This window comes from Cottoperca gobio, chromosome 8 (genome assembly GCF_900634415.1).
Source record: "Cottoperca gobio chromosome 8, fCotGob3.1, whole genome shotgun sequence".
NCBI lineage: Eukaryota > Metazoa > Chordata > Actinopteri > Perciformes > Bovichtidae > Cottoperca > Cottoperca gobio.
In genome coordinates this window covers 21,420,654-21,441,135 of record NC_041362.1, presented here as the reverse complement: position 1 = coordinate 21,441,135, position 20,482 = coordinate 21,420,654, and the positions used below count along the sequence as shown (strand labels likewise).

General features: G+C 42.8%; 1 protein-coding gene across 5 annotated transcripts in view; it reads left to right on the top strand.

Annotated features, from left to right (window-relative positions):
• The first annotated feature begins 11,636 nt into the window (after positions 1-11,636).
• LOC115011882 (potassium voltage-gated channel subfamily C member 1-like) overlaps positions 11,637-20,482 on the top strand; it is a 78,260-nt gene continuing 69,414 nt past the window's right edge. For all 5 annotated transcript variants that reach the window (XM_029437149.1, XM_029437148.1, XM_029437147.1 and 2 more), the window contains exon 1: positions 11,637-12,270. In XM_029437149.1, coding sequence (XP_029293009.1) covers positions 11,728-12,270 — 543 coding nt within the window. In that variant the 5' untranslated portion in view covers positions 11,637-11,727. The remainder of the gene's footprint in view (positions 12,271-20,482) is intronic.

Genomic DNA, 20,482 nt, shown 5'->3' with positions numbered 1-20,482 from the left:
TGTTTAAAACAATAAATACGATCTAACCTGGCAGAGGAAATCCTATTCCCTCTGCAATGGGACCATGTGTATTGTTTAGCCTCTGCGTTCATCCTCCTCCATACATCCACCAGACCATGAGAGCGGACCAGCTGCCTCAGAACATGCTGGGACGCTGGATGCGGCTCTGCGTGGTTCCGATCTAAAAAAGCATTTTCTGTACAGTTAAAATCCCCCCCCAAGAATAAAAAATCCTCCGAGGCACAGCTATTTAAAACATCATTAATTTTTTGTAAAAACAACTTCCTCTCTGCATCGATTGTTGGGGCATACACATTTATAAAAACAGCATTAAAAAGGTCAAACCGGGCTTTTACTAAAAGCAACCTCCCCTCGATAAAATGCTCGACCTCCAGTGAGACTGGAGTAAAAGATTTGGAGAAGAGGAAGCCCACTCCTCCACTAAGAGATGTGTTGTGGCTTAAAATGACTTCCCCTTCCCACTCCCTCCTCCAGTCTATCTCGTTAGAGCCGTCGCTGTGCGTCTCCTGTAAAAAAAGGACATCAATGTGTTTTAATTTTGCAGTTTCATAAATTTGTGTCCTTTTTTTAAAAACTCTGGCTCCGTTCACATTTAAAACACCCACTTTAAAAGTATCCATGGCTGAGATGTTAAAATAAGAAAAAATAAAAACAAATTAATTAATTAAGACCCCCATCATCACTATTTATTTGTTTTTTTACTTTAAGCACAAGTTTTTTTAATCTATACACCTCCTGCTCAATGAGGCCAGACTCTTTTTGGCTCAACTGGAATCTGCTTGAGCTAATAAAAACGAGTAAATCCGGGAAGTAATCCTCCACTTTTACTCCGTGTTGGTTTTTTGTTTGTTGGAGAAAAACTTTCAACATTTCAACTGAGTACATTTTTGTTTTCTGGCTGTTGCTCAGAGTAAAACCAGGGATGTCGCTGCTGTCTGACACACACTCCTCTTCACTAGCACTGTCTTCTGCCTGTCCCTGCTTCCTGCCTGTCTGTCCTTCCTCCCCGACTTTACTATTCTTGGCATCACTGGATGCACTCTGACTTGTCTTTTTCCGTTTTGTGGCAGGTTTTGTTTTTTTAACCTCTTCCTCCATCTCTGCCTCTTCTACCTGCTCACTCCACGGAATCTGTATTTTTTCTGTCCTCTCTCCTTCTACACCACCCATTTCCTCAACTACATCGCCCGCTTCCTTTTCCTCTTCTGCCCTTACCTCACTCACCCCCTCTGCCTCCTTTACCTCTTCTACTCCTACTTCACTCACCTCCTCTGCACCCCCCCCTCTTTTGCTACATCACTTACCTCCTTTAAATCTTCTACTCTCATCTCTCCAACCTCCTCTGTAGAGATAGAGACAGCTTCATGTTCATGTGTGAGATAGAGAGAGCTTCATGTTCCTCTGTAGAGAGAGAGAGAGAGAGAGAGATCACTTCATGTTCCTCTGTGAGAGAGACAGCTTCATGTTCATCTGTAGTGAGAGAAACATCTTCATGTACCTCTGTGAGAGAGACACCATCATGTTCCTCTGTGGAGAGAGAGACAGCTTTATGTTCCTCTGTGAGATAGAGACAGCTTCATATTCATCTGTAGAGAGAGAGACAGTTTCATGTTCCTCTGTGAGAGAAAAACAGCTTCATGTTCCTTTGTGTGAGAGATCGCTTCATGTTCCTCTGTGAGAGAGAGACAGCTTCATGTTCCTCTGTAGAGAGAGAGAGACAGCTTCATGTACCTCTGTGAGAGAGAGACAGCTTCATGTTCATCTGTGAGAGAGAGACAGCTTCATGTTAATCTATGAGAGAGAGACAGCTTCATGTCCCTCTGTAGAGATAGAGAGACAGCTTCATGTTCCTCTGTGAGAGAGAATGATCGCTTCATGTTCCTCTGTGAGAGAGAGACAGCTTCATGTTCCTCTATAGAGAGAGAGAGACAGCTTCATGTACCTCTGTGAGAGAGAGACAGCTTCATGTTCATCTGTGAGAGAGAGACATTTTTGTGTCCCTTTGTAGAGAGAGAGAGACAGCTTCATGTTCCTCTGTGTAGACAGAGACACTTCATGTACCTCTGTGAGAGAGAGACAGCTTCATGTCCCTCTGTAGAGAGAGAGAGAGAGACAGCTTCATGCCCCTCTGTAGAGAAAGAAAGACAGCTTCATGTTCATCTGTGAGAGAGAGACAGCTTCTTGTTCCTCTGTTGAGAGAGAGACAGCTTCATGTTCCTCTGTGTGTGAGAGAGAGAGAGAGAGAGAGAGAGAGAGAGAGAGAGCGAGAGAGAGAGAGAAAGATAGATAGAGACAGCTTCATGCTCCTCTGTAGAGAGAGAGACAGCTTCATGTTCCTCTGTAGAGAGAGAGAGACAGCGTCATGTTGCTCTATGTGAGAGAGTCAGGTTCATGTTCATCTGTAGAGAGAGAGAGACAGCGTCATGTTGCTCTGTGTGATAGAGACAGCTTCATGCTCCTCTGTAGAGAGAGAGACAGCTTCATGTCCCTCTGTACAGAGATAGATCGACATATGTTCCTCTGTGAGAGAGAGACAGCTTCATGTTCATCTGCGTAGAGAGAGACACTTCATGTTCCTCTGTGGAGAGAGAGAGACAGCTTCATGTTCATCTGTGTGATAGAGACAGCTTCATGTTCCTCTGTAGAGAGAGAGACCGCTTCATGTTCCTCTGTGTGAGAGAGAGAGAGAGACCGCTTCATGTTCCTCTGTGTGAGAGAGAGAGACAGCTTCATGTTCCTCTGTAGAGAGACAGATTGATTCATGTTCCTCTCTGAGAGAGAGAGACAGCTTCATGTTCCTCTGTGAGAGACAGACAGCTTTGTGTTCCTCTGCAGAGAGAGAGACAGCTTCATGTTCCTCTGTGTGAGAGAGACAGCTTCATGTTCCTCTTTATAGAGAGAGACAGCTTCATTTTCCTCTCTGAGAGAGAGACAGCTTCATGTTCCTCTGTTTAGAGAGAGACATTTCATGTTCCTCTGTGAGAGATAGACAGCTTCATGTCCCTCTGTGGAGAGAGAGATAGCTTCATGTTCCTCTGTGAGAGAGACAGCTTAATTTTCCTCTATCAGAGAGAGACTGCTGCATGTTGCTCTGTGAGAGAGAGACAGTCAGGATATGACCTGTCCCCACCACACAGACACCATCACAAAGAAGAGTGCTTTCACAAGTATGGCAGAATACTGGATGGTGTACTAAAAAGTTGAGTGTAATGCTGGACACTTTTCCCCTTCAAAGGTCGCCATCTTAGCTACGTAGTGGAAGCGGAGGGAACACCAGAATACAATAAATACAATTGTCAAACAAGCCAGCGGATATTCTGGCAGGCAACAATCGCGGTCAGTTTGTAGGTTACATTTAATACTCTTCATAATTCAACATACACTATGATAGATTACAACTATGTTACTTTACTACATCTTACATTAACGCAGTGATTCCCAAACTTGTGTCATGCCCCCTTTGGCAACCAAAAAGTACAGGTTACGACACCCTCTGTCCTTAGACCCTCGCATCGCACAAGGAAAAACTTCCTAAAAGAAACCCCAAAATTAAAGGGTGAAAAATGGAAGAAACCTCAGGGAGAGCAACTGAGGAGGGATCCCTCTCCCAGGACGGACAGACGTGCAATAGATGTCGTGTGTACAGGATAAACAACATAGTACAAATACAACATTTGACAGAAATTATGTTGTGTTGGAAAAAAAAAAGAGAAAGTATGGATGAACCCAGGAAGATGGCAAAAGAACATTGAAGCATTTGAAATTGGAAATTTGCCATTACAATATCATTTCACCTAAAGACGAAGTGTCTTGGTTTTTTCCAATGGTGTTTTATGCCTGGCGACATCCATGGCAGGAGGCATTATGTTTTCGGATTGTCCGTACAAACGGACGTCCGTTCATCCGTCCCATTCTCGTGAACGCGATGTCTTAAAAACATCTGGAGGGAATTTCTTTAAATTTGGCACAAACTTCTTCTTGGACTTAAGGATGAACTGATTGGAATGTGTTGGTCATTAAAAAAGAAAGTGGTGGTCAAAGGTCAACTAACTCAAGAATTCATATACTAATTATGACAATTTCACACAAATGCCTAATAGGATAAAATTATGAAGACATGACATTTTGGGACGTAAACTGCCAATGGGCTGGTTGGCGGGGCATATAATTGGGACGAGGTATTTCTAGATTGTACTTTCACCTGCCCTAGTAAAGAGTACATGTTGGATCAGCCATCAGAGCCATGAAGACCATCCTTCTTCCATTGTACACCCAAGTACTTTTTATGTCTGAGCCTAACCAAGCCTTAACCATAGAGGTGTCAGATCATAAACAGCAATATGAATTATTTTAGTAACAGTTTAGGAAGGCACTAAAGAGAAACAATGTCCCGACAATGAGGGCATCAGATCGAAAAATGCTGACATGGGTGGTCTTGGAAGGTAATAAAAAACAATGTATTTTGTCATTACATTTGGAGGTCTTGTTGTGTACTGAGAATGGCTTACTTCTGGGCACTGCCCTTTGTTACGACAGATCCTTGTTTATGAGGGCCCATTATTCCGAATACTCAATATTCTGAAAAATGTCCCATTGGACCGAAAATACACACTCTCACTGCAACAAGCAGAGCACATGGCTATGCAGAATGACGTCATCTGACCTTTAAAAAAAAATTAAATGTCACTTTTCTCTTTTTCATGTTTCTCTAATTCACGTCTTTCTACTCAACCCCTGTGTGGTGCTTTGGAGTTAGAGCTCCTCGTCCACTAATCGGAAGATCGGTGGTTTGATCCCCAGCCCCTCCAGTCCACATGTCGAAGTGTCCTTGGTCGATATAATGAACCCCTAAATGGCTCCCGGATGCACAGCCATCTGTGTTTGAGTGAGTGTGAATGAGCATTAGATTAGGTGATAGTCAGTTTGGCACCTTGTATGGCAGCCCTGCCATCAGTGTATGAATGTGTGTGTGTGAATGGGTAAATGTTGGCATGTAGTGTAAAAGCGATGTGATTGATCGGAAGATACAAAAGAGCAAAAAAAATGTAATTAAAAAGTCCATTTACCCTTTACCATGTTCCTCTCCTTTCCATCCATCTCCATACACTCCCTCTTCCCTTCCTTCTGACACACTCTCTGTCCCCGTGTATTGGTGCAATGTCAAAACAAACACGGGTCTCTCCAGGTTGACTTTGCCTTATCCTGTCCATGCGTGTACTTTGTATGTGTGTACTTTGTGTGCATGTGTCTTCTCCTCTATCACTCTCATACGGCAAAGAGCTCCGTAGCTCCTTAGTCAGCATGTTAACTTAATTAACTGAGTGTGTGTATGAATGTGTGTGTGTGTGTGTGTGTGTGTGTGTGTGTGTGTGTGTGTGTGTGTGTGTGTTTACATGTGCTAATGCATTGTCCATCTCTGTGAAGGTTTGTGCAAAGGTCTGTGTTTGTGGAAGTGGGTGTGTGTGCTCGTGAGGGGCGTCTGTGAAGGAGAGTACATGTGTTAATGGAGGTGAGCATGTGACTGCTCATGAGAACAAACAGCCACGTCATTTCTAGTTACAAAAGAAAGAGGTGTAAGAGGAGAAAGCAGGAGAGAACGTTTGTCACAGGCATCGTTAGAGAAGGAACTGATTCATAAAATAATACATAATAATGATATTGAATTTATAAATAGTGAATGATGCAAATAGTTAAATTATATGATTTGTAGCATTTTAATTAAAGAAGTAGAAAACAAAGTGGAGACACATTTGGCCTTGCTGCAAATTAATAAGATATTGTTGAAATTTACGTAATTATTTAAATAAGGGCTATTTAAGAGTTTGTACTGGGAAGTTGATTTACCTAACAAAGAAAAACTATCCTCTAATTTACAAAAGTCTCTTTCCGGATGTAGGTGTATGAGGAAAAGTATTTTTGTGCTCAATGGCATCATGTGACGGACCTGGAAGTTATAGTTCAACAGTTTGGCCACTATGTCAAATTGGTTTCAAAGCTGCTCTGGGGGCTGGGCTATCCCTTCTGAACTAGTTAAATATTATGATAAAATACTTTTTGTCTGTCAAATATCTCTGTCACCTCCGTCAAAGGTCAAGATGGCTGTAACACACAGAGCTACGGTTAGGATTAAAAACTGCATCAATATCCCTTCATCTCGACATAAAAGTCAAAGTCAGCACTTTGACAGGTGGACAATTCTTACAAGCAGTGCAAGTAGCAATTCCCATTTCAGTTAAAGTCAAAAGCCAACCAACACATTGGTAAAGAGCCTACTACAAACACATGTACAAGTTAAATGTTTGGTGTATATGGGGTGGAAGCCCATCCAGGGCTACATATTTGAGTGACAGTAAGTTTTACAGTAGTCTTTTTTATCTCTGCTTCTGAATCGTAACATGTCAGTGTCATCATACATATGAAAAGGATGTCGTCTTAGCTCCTTGTGAACTTTGACCTTGGATATTTTTAGGACATGAACATTTTGATAAACTGTGTTTATTCTTAAGTGAGTAGGAATAAATACAATATACAACTATATCTACCCATAGTGCCCTCCCTCAAGCAATGAATCCACCAATAGAAGCCTCCAGAGTGGATGTGTCAGGGCTGCATCACCCCAAATCAAAATAAATAAATAGCTTTCCATAAGCTCCGACTGCCGGCCAAACAGCCGACCTCTGTGAGTGCACGCTCAGCTGCGAGGTTGTGTCCTACTCGAGACTCGACTCGGCGGAAAAGCAGCGATTGCACAGTAAGCATTAAAAAGCCCACTGAAAGCGATGTATTTCACATATATGCCACACAGACGTTTATGGCCTTCTTCAAATTATCTTTATTCATTGCAAACACACTAAAAAGGGCAATGTGGTCAAAGTAACAGGACTGTCATTTAAGGAAAACTCAATATTTCTTTGCCAAAATAAATTTGATGTAATGGAACTTCCAGCGGTAATATTTATCACATCCGAGTAATTATCTACTGCTTTGTGTGTAACAAAGTGAATGTTCATTCTTAAATATACCATCAGTGTGGATTATATCAATGGAGAAGAAAAGGGAGTGAAGGTGTTATTGGATTAAAAAATAATAATAAGGTCTAATGAATCTTAATTACAAGTAAATAACTTGATAATCAGGAAAAGGCATGGTTTTAAATATGAATAGATATTTACACACTGTAAGAAGCATGATTCTCTTTTACAATTATTCACTACATGTTAACAATCTGTTAGGCAAACTCATTCAAATATACAACAATGAAGATCAGTGTATATGATGGAATAGTTTTTATTTACATTTTTATCATTTATCAGACGCTCTTATCAAGAGAGACTTACAGTGAACTAACTACAGGGACAGTCTCCCTGGAGCAGCTCAATGTTAAGTACCTTGCTCAGAGTTACAATGGTGGCAGCCCTGGTAGTGAACTCACAACCTGGAAACCGCTAGACCACCACCCATAGTGGCATTAAAATGTGTCAAAGGCAAACAAATTGCTGGTTGTTTTTCCCTGCTGGCTGGATGCTCCATGACCTTGTGATGATCCCTGATTACTGTACACAGAACAACCAGCCTGTACTTGTTTGAAGACAACATCAGATAAAAACATAATATGTGCGCATTATAGCTTACAGTCCTGAAGAACACTCATATTAACACTAGTTGTTGGTGACCAACCAACATCTCTTACTGCCCCCCCCCCCATTCAAAGCAGTCTAGAACCGGGCCGATCATCTGTTGAATCCACTGTTTGCGTGCTTCAATACTGAAACAAGACCGATGTAAGAGAGAGAAAGATATTTTCCCCTTTCTTTTAATTCTAGGAGTAACAGAAAAATGACGTCATTCATCTATTATACATCACTGTACATCTTTATACATTATAAATTAATGTATGCATACTGTTGCTAGACATGTACATTCAGTATTTCTGACAAGGTCCCAAGTTGAATGTGTTTTTCTGTCGGACACCGGCTGTGTTGGCGCTGTCTGTGGTGCTGAAGGCTGAGGAGAGCAGCTCTCCTTCCCTCAGTACAGGAGTGATGAGGAAAGCCTTTTTGTCTGGTCCGCTTTCAGCACCGCGAACAGCGCCAACACAGCATGTCTGCTGCATTGTGTTCCGAAATAATAAAACATGTCCTGTGCAAAAAAATTGCTCACAATTTATTGGATGGCAAAATGTGGAGAAAGAAAGAAAAACAAACAAAAATGTTTATGAATTCCTTAGTTGCCATTTTAGTAGGTATACCAAGCTAAAACTAATGCAGTCAAATACAAGGTCCTGCATACATCCTCCCTTCACGGAGGCTTTTGTTGAAAACCTTCAGTTGTTGATTCAACTGAGGGATCGTTTTGGACGAAGTTGTTTTTAGTGCTGTGAATGGTATTGCGTTAAACTGACAGGTGCTGTTGTGTCCATCCCATTCATATTATTATATATATTATTCAGATTGTATAGTAAATAACAGAAACATCTCTCTATTATACTAACTATTCAAATATACCGATGTTCAACAGAATAATACATGTAGCCTAGATTTGAAGAAATGATGCCCTGAGTAGTGTCTGTAGGTATTCATGTTCGGTTTCATCTAGCCCCAATAACCTTCACCAATAACATATGGTGTATACAGCCTGACAGTCGAGACCCAGGGTGAAAAAGCTCCCTTGGCAGTCTCTGCGCCTCGTTTAGTTGATTGCTCTGCATGCACTTTATTAACTGAAGGTGACTCAGTTTATACCAGCTCAGATCTTCTTACATCTATGTTTTGTCAGAGAACAATGTTCAGAGAGACGAGTAGGAAAATAGACTTTAAACAAAATAAATAGGATTTTGAGAAGAGAGGGGGACATGTCCCTAGTGAAAATGATGCCCTTGCCACAAACAACATCCTCCAAAATGGTCACACAGTTGAATCAACACCTCTCTAAAACTGAACATTACAGTATCCATGCCGGGAGGATTTACTGCAGGGCTGTTGTATTAGACTGCATTAGTTTTAGCTAAGTGTACCTAATAAACTGGCTGAGTGGACATCCCTTCTCTGTCCAATTTAGCTAATTATTTTGATGATCATGTTATAGAATGTTTTCAATATAAGTAGTATAATTTAGAATGCATCAAATGGTTTGCACATAATTAGCCTAAATGATATACACAATACAGAAAACAACACATGCATCATTTCTATCTGTCTACCTGATTTGTTATCAATGTATGTAATGTCAAAGCTGAACATGCTTACAAGAGTAGACTCGAGGGCACGGTAAAATGTGTGTGTGTGTGTGTGTGTGTGTGTGTGTGTGTGTGTGTGTGTGTGTGTGTGTGTGTGTGTGTGTGTGTGTGTGCGTGCATGTGTGTTTCAGTGACGTTGTAGTGGACCCTATACAGCAGAGCACAGTGCTGCAGACTGTTCTCAACAGACCAACACAGCACATTACCTCTGCACTAGTGGGAGAGAGGGGGGAGGGGGGGACAAGCAGTAGAGATGATAAGGGGAGGTGGAGAGAGGAATGGAGAGAATACACCGTGTGAGAGAAAAAGAGCGAGAGAGAGAGAGAGAGAGAGAAAATGGGAGAGCACTAATGATCTGACAGTCTGCAGTCTTTTCCCCCCATTTTGTGGAGCTCAGCAAATACTCGTTCTGCTTCTGCTCTCCCTCCCTCACTCTCTCTCTCTCTCTCTCCCTCACTATCTCTCTCTCTCTCTCTCTCTCTCTCTCTTTCTCTCTCTCTCTTGCTGGTGGTAGAGGGACTATCTTGGAAAGGAAAAGGGAGAGAGAGGGAATGGGCGGTGGGCGTGAAACACTCTATCATACCCCTCCTGCTCTGCTCTAATTGTGCCAAGTGTTTTAGTAGATTGAAAGACAGTGTGGAGGAAGGGAGTGATGCAGCAGAGAGAGAGAGAGAGAGAGAGAGAGAGAGAGAGAGAGAGGGGAGGGGGGAGAGGGAGAGAGGGAGAGGGGGAGAGGGAGAGAGGGAGAGAGGGAGAGAGGGATAGGACAGATGAGAGCTTTGGTAGAGAATAATCATTTATATGCAGGACACTAAACCAAATCTTAATAGAGTGATGAGGTACTGGCAATCAGTATAATTATTTTAGAGATATTTAACTTTTACATTTACTACATATATGTGATGGATGTTTGTACAACAAAAAATTGAAAATGCTGACACATGATCACATAAATAATTTAACATTTGGAAAGGAACCATATTACAGAGCGAGCAGCTTTAACTGCATTTAAGTGCTAATACTTCTCTCAGGTAAAATTATCCATCCATTTTCTGTATCAACGTATAAGTCCTGAAGAGGTGTTTCCCCAAAAGCCTTTTAATTTAAGACACTTGATCATAGACTATAAGTGTCTCCTTCCCACTCGATGTTTCAAATGTTAGGCAGTACCTCTGCCTGTGGGAGTTGTATAGTTGTTTAAAGCCTTCAGTGTCTGCAGAGGGAGCTGAGGGAAGTCTGATAATGTCCTCAAGTGATGTCACTTGAGTCAGTGTGGAGTCAGATGTACTCTGTGATTCACTTATTCTTAATATTTAGCACAGCTGACGGACTTTAAAGTGTAATTGATTGCTGCCTTGGTTATGACCTCATAACCACGTTCAAGTGGTTGAGTTGAGAGCACCGCTGCCAAGCAACGGCAATATTAATGTTACTGTTGGCGTCTAGAAGCCACTGAGGCTAACAATTCAGCAAGCGAGCGAGTAACATACTGCAGGAAATGCAAAGGCATTATGACAGAGGAAAAAGATGAGGCGGTTGGGAGTATCAGCATTTTCCTCAGACATATTATACAATGACAAAGAAGAACTCTATACGACAAAAATTACAATATGTTATACTATGCACCGAAAAATGAACTTCCGTGACCACCATTTCTGACAACGTCAGCAAACACGTCACATCTCGTGAACTTGGAGCTTTTTGAAGATTCCCACTTCAGAGATCACCAACATCAGTGTTGTACCTGACTGATGCTCTGGTGTCTGAATGAGAGCAAATCCCTGCAGCACGTTCAAAATATGAAGGAAATAGTGAAGCAGAAGAGTAGAGGATAGAGGAGGTATAGTTTTGTTAAACAATATGTGTGATGTTCAGGTGTCCATACTTTCAGACACTTAGATGAGCATTTGAAAAAAAGGACCATCTGGTTTCTGTCTCTCTGCTTCTCACTTCAATACATTTTGCAGTTCAATCCAAGGATGCAGCAGATTGAACAGAAACCCAACGTAAATAGATTGTTCAGTGGCAACGGCAGTTTTGACCTTAATAACCTAAAATGATCCAGTAATATGAATCCAATCAGTCAGTCAATCAGGCAGTCAGTCATTCAGCGGGCAAATCTATTGATTCATAAAATCCGCATCCCACATATTCTCTCTCTCTCTCTCTCTCTCTCTCTCTCTCTCTCTCTCTCTCGCTCTCTATCTCTCTCTCTCTCTCTCTCTCTCTCTCTCTCTCTCTCTCTCTCTCTCTCACACACACACACACACAAACACACACACGCGCTCAGACTCCTCCTTCGTCTCCTCTTTCCTCCTCCTCTCAGTTGGCCCTGCGAGTGACTCCTTGCAGTTGCCGGGACGGTATAACAGTAGCCTACAGAGCGGGGACCGGCGGTGGATGGGGACGGGCAATAGCCGCAACAGCAGCAGCAGTCGGGCACACCGACCGAAGCATGCTCCAGCGTAGCCATGACTTGCTCGGCGTCAGATAGCGAGAAGATCGTGATCAACTGCGGCGGGATCCGACACGAGACCTACCGGAGCACCCTGAAGACGTTGCCGGGGACGCGCTTGTCTTGGCTGACCGAACCCGACGCTTACAGCAACTTCGACTACGACCCCAAGTCCGACGAGTTCTTCTTCGACCGCCACCCGGCCACCTTCGCCTTCATCCTCAACTACTACCGCACCGGCAAGCTCCACTGCCCCAATGATGTGTGTGGGCCGCTCTTCGAGGAGGAGCTCGCCTTCTGGGGCATCGATGAAACGGACGTGGAGGCGTGCTGCTGGATGAACTACCGGCAGCATCGCGATGCAGAGGAAGCCCTGGACAGCTTCGAGCAGCCCGAGCCGGACGCACCCGATGATGACCCGGCGCTCACCGGCGGGGCGGACGGCGACCTGAAGCGGCTGTGCATGCAGGAGGACGGCCGCAGGACGACATGGTGGGACGTGGTGCGGCCCAACATGTGGGCGCTGTTCGAGGACCCGTACTCCTCCAAATACGCCCGGGTAAGTGGCTGGACAAGTGTCTTTCCTATCCTATACTACACAACTATCTTTTCCCGTTTCTTTGCGTTTTTGCACCTTTATTATTAATGGAGTTCGTGTTATTTCTTTCTTTCTTTACTATCTGGCGCTGCGCTAACATATCCACGTTCGGCACAGTTTTGGCCATTGCGCATTGTTGCGCGTAAAGTTGTCCCTAAACTGTTTTGGAGGAGTGGGAGGATTTCAAATTCACTGCAGTGTGTTCTCTTCTCCTCTGCTGTTCTTTCCTTTTCATCTCTCCCATTGATATCATTGTTTGTGGAGATTTGGCCACTGCTGATGCCCATTTGTCAGTACGCATCAGTCCACCCTTCTCTCTTTCTGCCTATCTCTTCAGTGTCTACATGTGTGTGTGTCAAATTATTTCTCTGGCAAAATACTGAACAGTGTTAATATGATTTAACCTAATTAGGCATGTCAATAATTTGGGACCCAGTTCTCTCCACTATCAGTCCAAATTGGGTTTAAATGGTTCTACAGTCCAACACTCTTAATCACCAAGTAACTGAAAGTGAAAATCCAGATGTTGATGAGTCCTGCTTCCATCATCTGCTCTCTCCTATCTGATACGCTATTGGTGAAAAAAAAACTTGATACAATCATGTAAGCAGCAGCAGTGTGCGTGTGCGTGTGTGTGTGCTCACATGCACATGAATGCTGTTTACTGATACCTGGAAGGTGATGGTGAATGCATTTATACCTTTAAGTGTTGGTGTGTGTGTGGCTAGATGATGGGGCAAAGACTGTTCCACTGTAAACCTGTGCTCCTCCTCTGTAGTGAACACACATCCTATCAGTCCATATTGGAGCGTGACAAAAATGATTCAAATGTAATTGTTAGCTGCTATATATTAAAGCTGGTTAGAATTGTGCATCAACTACCCTACACTGCTTTACAGCACAGAGGTGAGCTTTTTAAGGCTCAAAAGAGAAGAGCATTCGAGCAGTATTCTGATGGAAATACGAGGAAAGTTGTTTGAGGAATGTTTTAAAGGATCCAATGAAGCTGAAACATAAAGTGTACAGGTGTTGTCTTTGACCATCCCTAAAAATCTGTTAACATTCGATCATTCTGTCGGTGACAAATTACGTCCAACACAAATGCAGAACATAGTGTTCCCTTCATGGAGCAAAGCGGAGCGTGAGGGTCACGGTGGTGGACGGGTATACCACTTCCATGTGAAAGACTGGAGTTTGTGTCCCGTGGCATCCAACAGTTAAAAGGTATTTACACAGAGTGGGTGTGGGTGATGGTGCGGAGCGTTGGAGTCGCAGTATGAGACGACGCAGGCGGTCAGGGGGGACAAGGGACGGAGACAGATTGACACGTTGACCACAATCGACGACTCTCGGGATCAAACAAGATGGAGTGCCCCCTTTCCCCCCCCCCCCACACACACACACCCGACAATACATATCTAGAAGATCCCGGTGGTCCACAGGCTTAGCAGTTTAAACTTCTAGCTCAAATCCAATCGTCCATGGTTGTGTGTTGATAGTATTAATCGCTGTTGCTCAAAAAATGAATACTATTAGTCCATGACATTGGACATTGGAAGGAATGGAAGATTTCTAGGATGCTTCGATTTCATTTCTACCCTTTTATTACCAATCAGTTATTGATTCAGTCTCTGCAGTCATGTTTTCTCTCTTTTTTTATATTGCTCCATATCTCTAATCTATATGTGAGAACTCAATTTTCGTCTCTTTTCCCTTTTCCCCTCCTCATTTATACTTTCCTCTACCTGTGCGATCAGTCCCCCCTCAACATGTCTCCCTCTTCCTTCCTCTGCTTAATTGTCTCTAAAAATATATGGCCATTTGCAGAGCCAGAAGCCAGTGCTGAGCGTGATCCTTGTGAGGTGTTTTCTGTGGACTCTGGCAAACTCACAGAGACAGCATATTGACGGTGACACACATACTACATGTACACACACACGCACACACACCAGCACATATAGTACTGTAAGGAGGCATGAATACACACCAGCAAATATATGTACATGAAAACCTGTAGATATAAGGAGATACACAAACAACATACACAGCTACACTCACACCATTTCTAAAGCACCTTTAGTCCAACGGGGGTCCACAGACCCCTTGTGGCCTGAGCAGTGAGTTCATGGGAACATTTTGAAAAGATATGTAAATGTAATCCTCAAAATCTATACAAGTATAAGAAGATGCATTCTAGAGAAGCATGTTCCGGCCCATTATCCCCAGAAATTATGTCCAAATTGATTGATACAGCACCTTGTGATGTATGCCCAATGCCAATGTTTAGTGTCAATGCAGGAAGTAGTGTACCCTTTATGTAGCAAGGCGTAAGCATATGGATGGTGTGTAACATGTCTGACTTTCGTGCAGGGGAACGCAGGGGAACGCAGTTTCAACGCTGCGACAAACCTGCAATTTACTTTGGCGTTTTTATTAACGTAACCATGATCCTTCTCTGACCTATTGTAGAAAGCAAAAATGGTAAAAATGTTTAGAAGTGAAGTAAAAACTGTCAAAGTCAAACGCCACACCTGATGCAGATGTTCTTCACAGGCTAAATTAATTAAGTGTGTATTTGTACATCCTTCTCATGTACAGCTGGGGCTGTTGAGTGTTGCCAGTCGGTCTGTGAGGCATGTCAGCTCATCACAAGGGATGCAGTACTCAAAAAGGGATCTCACAGTGAGTTTGGATGGTGTGTGAGTCCACAGCATAAAGGCACTCTGCTTTGTTGCTGCTGCATCTCGTATTCAGCATGCAAGCAGAATCTTCCCTCGTGCAGCTTTTTCAAGCATAAAACTCGACAAGTCAGAAAATTAAAAGGTAGCCTAACAAGCGATCAAAGAACCAAAGGGGGATGACAGTAAAAAAAAAGACAAATTGAACGCTGTGGTGGTGTCATGGTGGGGGGGGTTGGGGGAGCATCAGTATGACAGCTGAGGTGACTTTGAAAGTGTTGCAGTCAATAGTTTCGGTGCCAGCGCGGTGACATAAAGATAGGTTGGAAAGGGTGGAGGGGCAGCAGCGCAGCAGCGTTCAGGTAGGCTGAGGTCAGGCGGCCGGCTCGCTTTTTAGCTGATTAGCTCGGTGGACAAGGACGAGGGTGAAGCCGCTCGTCCCTGCCAGCGTCTCTGCTGGAGAATAATGTTGAATGTTAGAAGAAAGCGATGGAGAATAAATGACTGCCTCGCTGCTTCCATTCATGCATGTGTTCATTAGGAATATGCTACATCTTTGCAAAGGCAGCGCGGCTTTCCATCTCTTTCCGTCTTTCTTTTTCGTCCTGCCCTCTTCTCTTCCACTCTCTGTAGGCTCCAGACCCCCCTCGTTCCTTTTCTCCCCGTCATCACCACTGACAGCTCGTGCTGCTTTATTACCACGATTTCAGAGCTGAGTGCTGGATTGCTTATTATCGCTATTCAGCCCCCCCTCCCCTCGTCCTCTCCCTCCTCTACTCTCCCCCTCCTCTCTCCTTCTCTCCGGCTCTCTGCTTGTGCTATAGCGTAACACTGCAGTCCCCGTAGTAGCTGACTGCGCTGTAGTCTGCTGCAGAGAAGGAGGAGAGAGACATAGAGAGGGGAGGGGAGGGGGTGACACGATGAGAGGTGTTTTTGGTTGGGGGGTATACGGTTAGTTTGAAATGAATTCAGAGCAAGAAGCAGTAGAGGAAGAAGAAACACACGATGTGGGTAACTTTCTGCACCCCCTCGTTTTCGTTCACGTTGCCCCTCTTTTTTCCCTTTACTGCTGAGCTCGGCAGCCTGGGACGCTCGTATCCGTTTATCGATCGGGCCGTACGTCTCAGCTCGCCTCATTCAGGTGGATGTCTCAGCTGAATGGTGTTCCTTTGTAAGCAAAACCTTCCCACACACATCCCCCTTCGCTCTCTCTCTCTCTCTCTCTCTCCATTTCCCTCTTTCTCCCTCTCCTACTCTCTCCCCCTCTGTCTCCCTGTCTCTCTCCATCCCTTCACGCAGCGGGATGCAATGGCAATTCCCAGTTCCTCAAGGAGAGAAATAAAATACCAACACAGAGGCAACACTTACGTGCACTTACTGTACTGCCACACACAACAATTGCGGCACTGTTAATGTCATTTTGACCTCATTCTCAGAGGCTGTGTTGCACATGTGAGTTATTTTTGTTCATCATCATTATACTGTGATGTCATGCTGGAGTGTAACGATTGAGGTCCTGCAGTTATGCAGGCAGAAAATAATCTAAACTTGGTCCTGTCAGCATATATAATACGGACTGCAGTTTCAGGTAAAATCATGTGACCAAAGAAACATTCTGCCTAGCTACACACATACATGTATAAACTGTGAGAGTAGAAGTTAAATTCAATCACATTCCTTTCATGAACATCAAAGGGATTGATGTGGGAAAGATTTTACCTCAGCTAATTTGAAGAAAATATATATTTTTTTAAAAGAAGGAAAATAAACAATCAAACAGGATTACAAATTGGTGTGATGTTGCACAATAATCAGCTAGTGACTTCAGTGCACACTACTAAGTTGTAACACCTTGACACCACGTGTTGCTGTCAACAGTGCTCACAAGAGAGCAGAGAAGTTGAAATAGTTTGCTCAAAGTAATGGATGAATAGTCAAAATAGTTACTGTTAGCTAAGAGTCATCTGTAAATAATAAGTGATGATTAACAATTGAAATAGCCAGTTTATAGTAATGACTAAACAGCTGTAATAGTTATGACATAGTTGGATGGTTTAATATATTACTTAATCAAAAGCAATGGATACATGCTTATGCTACATATTGGTGGAAGTACAAATGCAAACTTGTCTAAAACAATATCCACATTAATAGCATTGAATAGCATCCTCTTAATATCTATTAAAATGATGAGGCATACACCAGCTAAAAAAGGTTGGAGCAGCTGCAGTAGGCTTTTCTGCTTACAGTCTTTATGCTAAGCTAGGCTAACCATTCCCTGACTCCAGCTCTGTATTAACACACATGAGATTGATATATTTGTATGTAAATCCTGAAAAATAAAGCAAAGCAAAGTCCATTACCCAAAATGTTGAACTATTCCTTTAAGAGCTAAGGTGAGACAGGTGGTCAGTGGGTGGAAACTGGCCCTGTTTAGTAACCGCTTCACCCAAAAACAACGACTTAGCCAGTGTTATTTATGGAGCAGGTACATTGCTTCCGACCTTCAGTATGGAGCACAGCGCTAGATGGTAACGTCACTGCAAGATCTTAATACCTCTGCAGTGAAACAATGACAACCAGATGATGATATGTAATGACACACACTTTAGCGCTTTCCAAAATCTTTGCATCTTTTCCTGTCCTGATATTTTTCAGTGTTTTTCTCCTGTTTTTAAAACCTTTAGCACTGCTCTCCCCCCCTCCCTCTCTAGTGGTTTTGTTGGGCTATAGGCAATATATCCACCAGGGTCCCCCTTCCCCCTCTGTGCTTTTCAGGATAATGCTGCGACAGAGCTTTCTTTCTCTATGTGTCGTCCATCGCAAGAGAGACAGATTGAGAGAGAGAAGCGTGAATGTAAGCGGAGAGGGTGCAGAGAGAGAAAGAGAGAAGCCATACTATATTTGATGACATGTCAAGAAATAAAGCGTTTAACCTCTGAGCGATCTCCACTGTCCTCTCGCCTCACGGGGGGTCAATAACACAGAACACAGAACACTCACACACACACACACACACACACACACACACACACACACACACACATATACACACACACTCTGGCTAAACGCAGAGACACACACTCTTGCGCAAAAGCAGCTACTTGGGCATAGAAAAGTAAGCCTCTAGCCTCAACATGTACGGTACATTCACACATGCAGCAGATTATTGCAGAATGATCCGCTGTGACGTGTGTGTGTGTGTGTGTGTGTGTGTGTGTGTGTGTGTGTGTGTGTGTGTGTGTGTGTGTGTGGGTGAATGTGAGTGTGAGTGTGAGGGAGGTGAGAAATGCAGCTGATCTCCTTCTATTTCACCAGCCTGACGTGAACAGCCTTACCTCCTCACTATGCCCCGTGTACTCTCTAAAGACCAGGTAGGGCTTTAAGAAAAGGAGCTGCTCAAATTGCGACAAGAATACTTCCTGAAACCAGTTCAAAACCTCTCAGTACTGTATATCCAGCTTTTTAAAAATGTTTTGTATGTTAACAAATTCTATGAAAAGACCAAAACCAACAAAGTATGCAACCATGTTTCTCGACTTTTCTAACCCTGCCTGTGACATTCAGCCCCAAGCCCATTGGTTCTTACTGAATACATAGCTTTTTTAAATCGTGTGCGAAATGTATAGGTTCTTTTTTTTTTTTAATGGCTCAGGAATTTCCTAAAACAGCTGTCCATTGTAGTTTTTAGTCAATGCTACTTAAACATGGGGAAATAGTGCATTTGTTCGGGACTGTTTTACAGGACATGTCATTGATTTGCTTTAATAGTTTCAGACAACAATGGAGCTTTGTGGCACAGAGGCAGAAGATATACCAAGCTTTGATTTACACACACAATACTTGTTAGTTGGATCAGTTCATTGTTAGTGTTTATCTTATGAGATTTAATGACAAAAATACAAAATATTACCAGTCTTCACCATACATGGGAACCTTCAGTTATTACACTTAATCCATCTCCATGTTTGTGTCCTTGTTTGGACACATAGAAAGTAAGGACAGATAATAGATCTCAATTATCATGATAGGGTTAGGGTTAGGCCACTAAACCGCTTTGTGCAGGGTTAGGGTTTTAGGGTTTTTAGGGTTGAGGCGTGGAAATCGGATACTCTTTACGCCCATTTACCTCCCAACCTCCACGCCTTTATTCCTCTACATAAAGGACACATTAATTGCATTGGCACTGAATTTTGGAATTGGATGTAAGTTTTGTGCTGCAGATTGTCCAGTATATGTTTAGGAATATTTAGCAGCTATATTCTGTGGGACATTACAGATTGTGAGGGCCGGATTGTTTTTATATTATGCATTATTTTTCTCTCAATCATTTCATTTCCTTTGCAACCTTTTCTCATAGCGAAACAAGAATAATGCCTTCCAAAATGATCCATATTAAAGTTTTCTGATCGGCCATTTCTTTGGTTCTTTTAGGCGTTTCATTTCGCATCACAAGATAGGATGCTGTTTTGTTCACCTCCTCTTTATGATTATTTGTGGCAGTATAACATTATATTAAGCATTTGACCAAACTACTGATGTTGTCATATTGTGTGTTTCTATAGGAGGAAATCTAAGGAACAGTTGCTATCAGCTCAGCAGCTGTTATGTGTGCTAAGCTGTATCCTTGTAGTCCTTTAACAGCTAATAACACCATATGCTATGCTTAAGGCTCCTGTTAGCAAATAACAACAACTCCCAAATCAGTTACATGCACATGCCTGGACACATACACCCTCATACACACAGAGCTGAGCAGGTGCTTAATGCTCTCCAGCTGAATGGAGCTGCCACCCGCTGCCAGGAGGTGCTGAAATCAAACCTCCTGTTTACCCACACGTGGCTGGTACAACCAGAGTCGAAAGGGTTAGGGTAGGGTTAGAGGTTAGGGTATCGCAGAATGAGTACAACAAACAAAATGGAAGCCCCTCTGCAAAACATTATAAAAAACTAGGAATCTTTTTATATTTTCTGATCAAGTCAAATTTATGGCCAAAGGTCAGTTATACTAAATGTGTGATTTGTAAATGTAAGCATTCAAACATACTTAACTAATATGGCGACAACGTACAGGCTTACAGAGCTGCTAGCCTGACTGTAAATTCTTACTGATTCCTAACTTTTCGTTATTTGGTAATTATTCAAGCAGGAAATTGTTTTTACTTTACAAAAAAAGTACAAAACAGCATTAGTACACTCAAAGATAAAGTATCCCCAAGGGATTCCCCAGAGCATCTTTGAAGGACTTTAGCGTGTTATAAGCAACATTGAAGAAAATGTTTCTCAGATTGATAACAATCTAAAATATTGAAATTCTTCAAATTGCCCACTAGGTATGGTTGGTTCTGTGTAGTGTTTGATCTCCTTTCAGTGTGCTGAGAGAGCTGATGCAGGGTGTAGATTTCAGCTAACATAGCTTTACATGTGCTGTTAGTTCCCCTGTGGTGCTATCCAGCGCTGAAGTGGCTGAAGTGGGTCGCCGTCACCAAGCATAG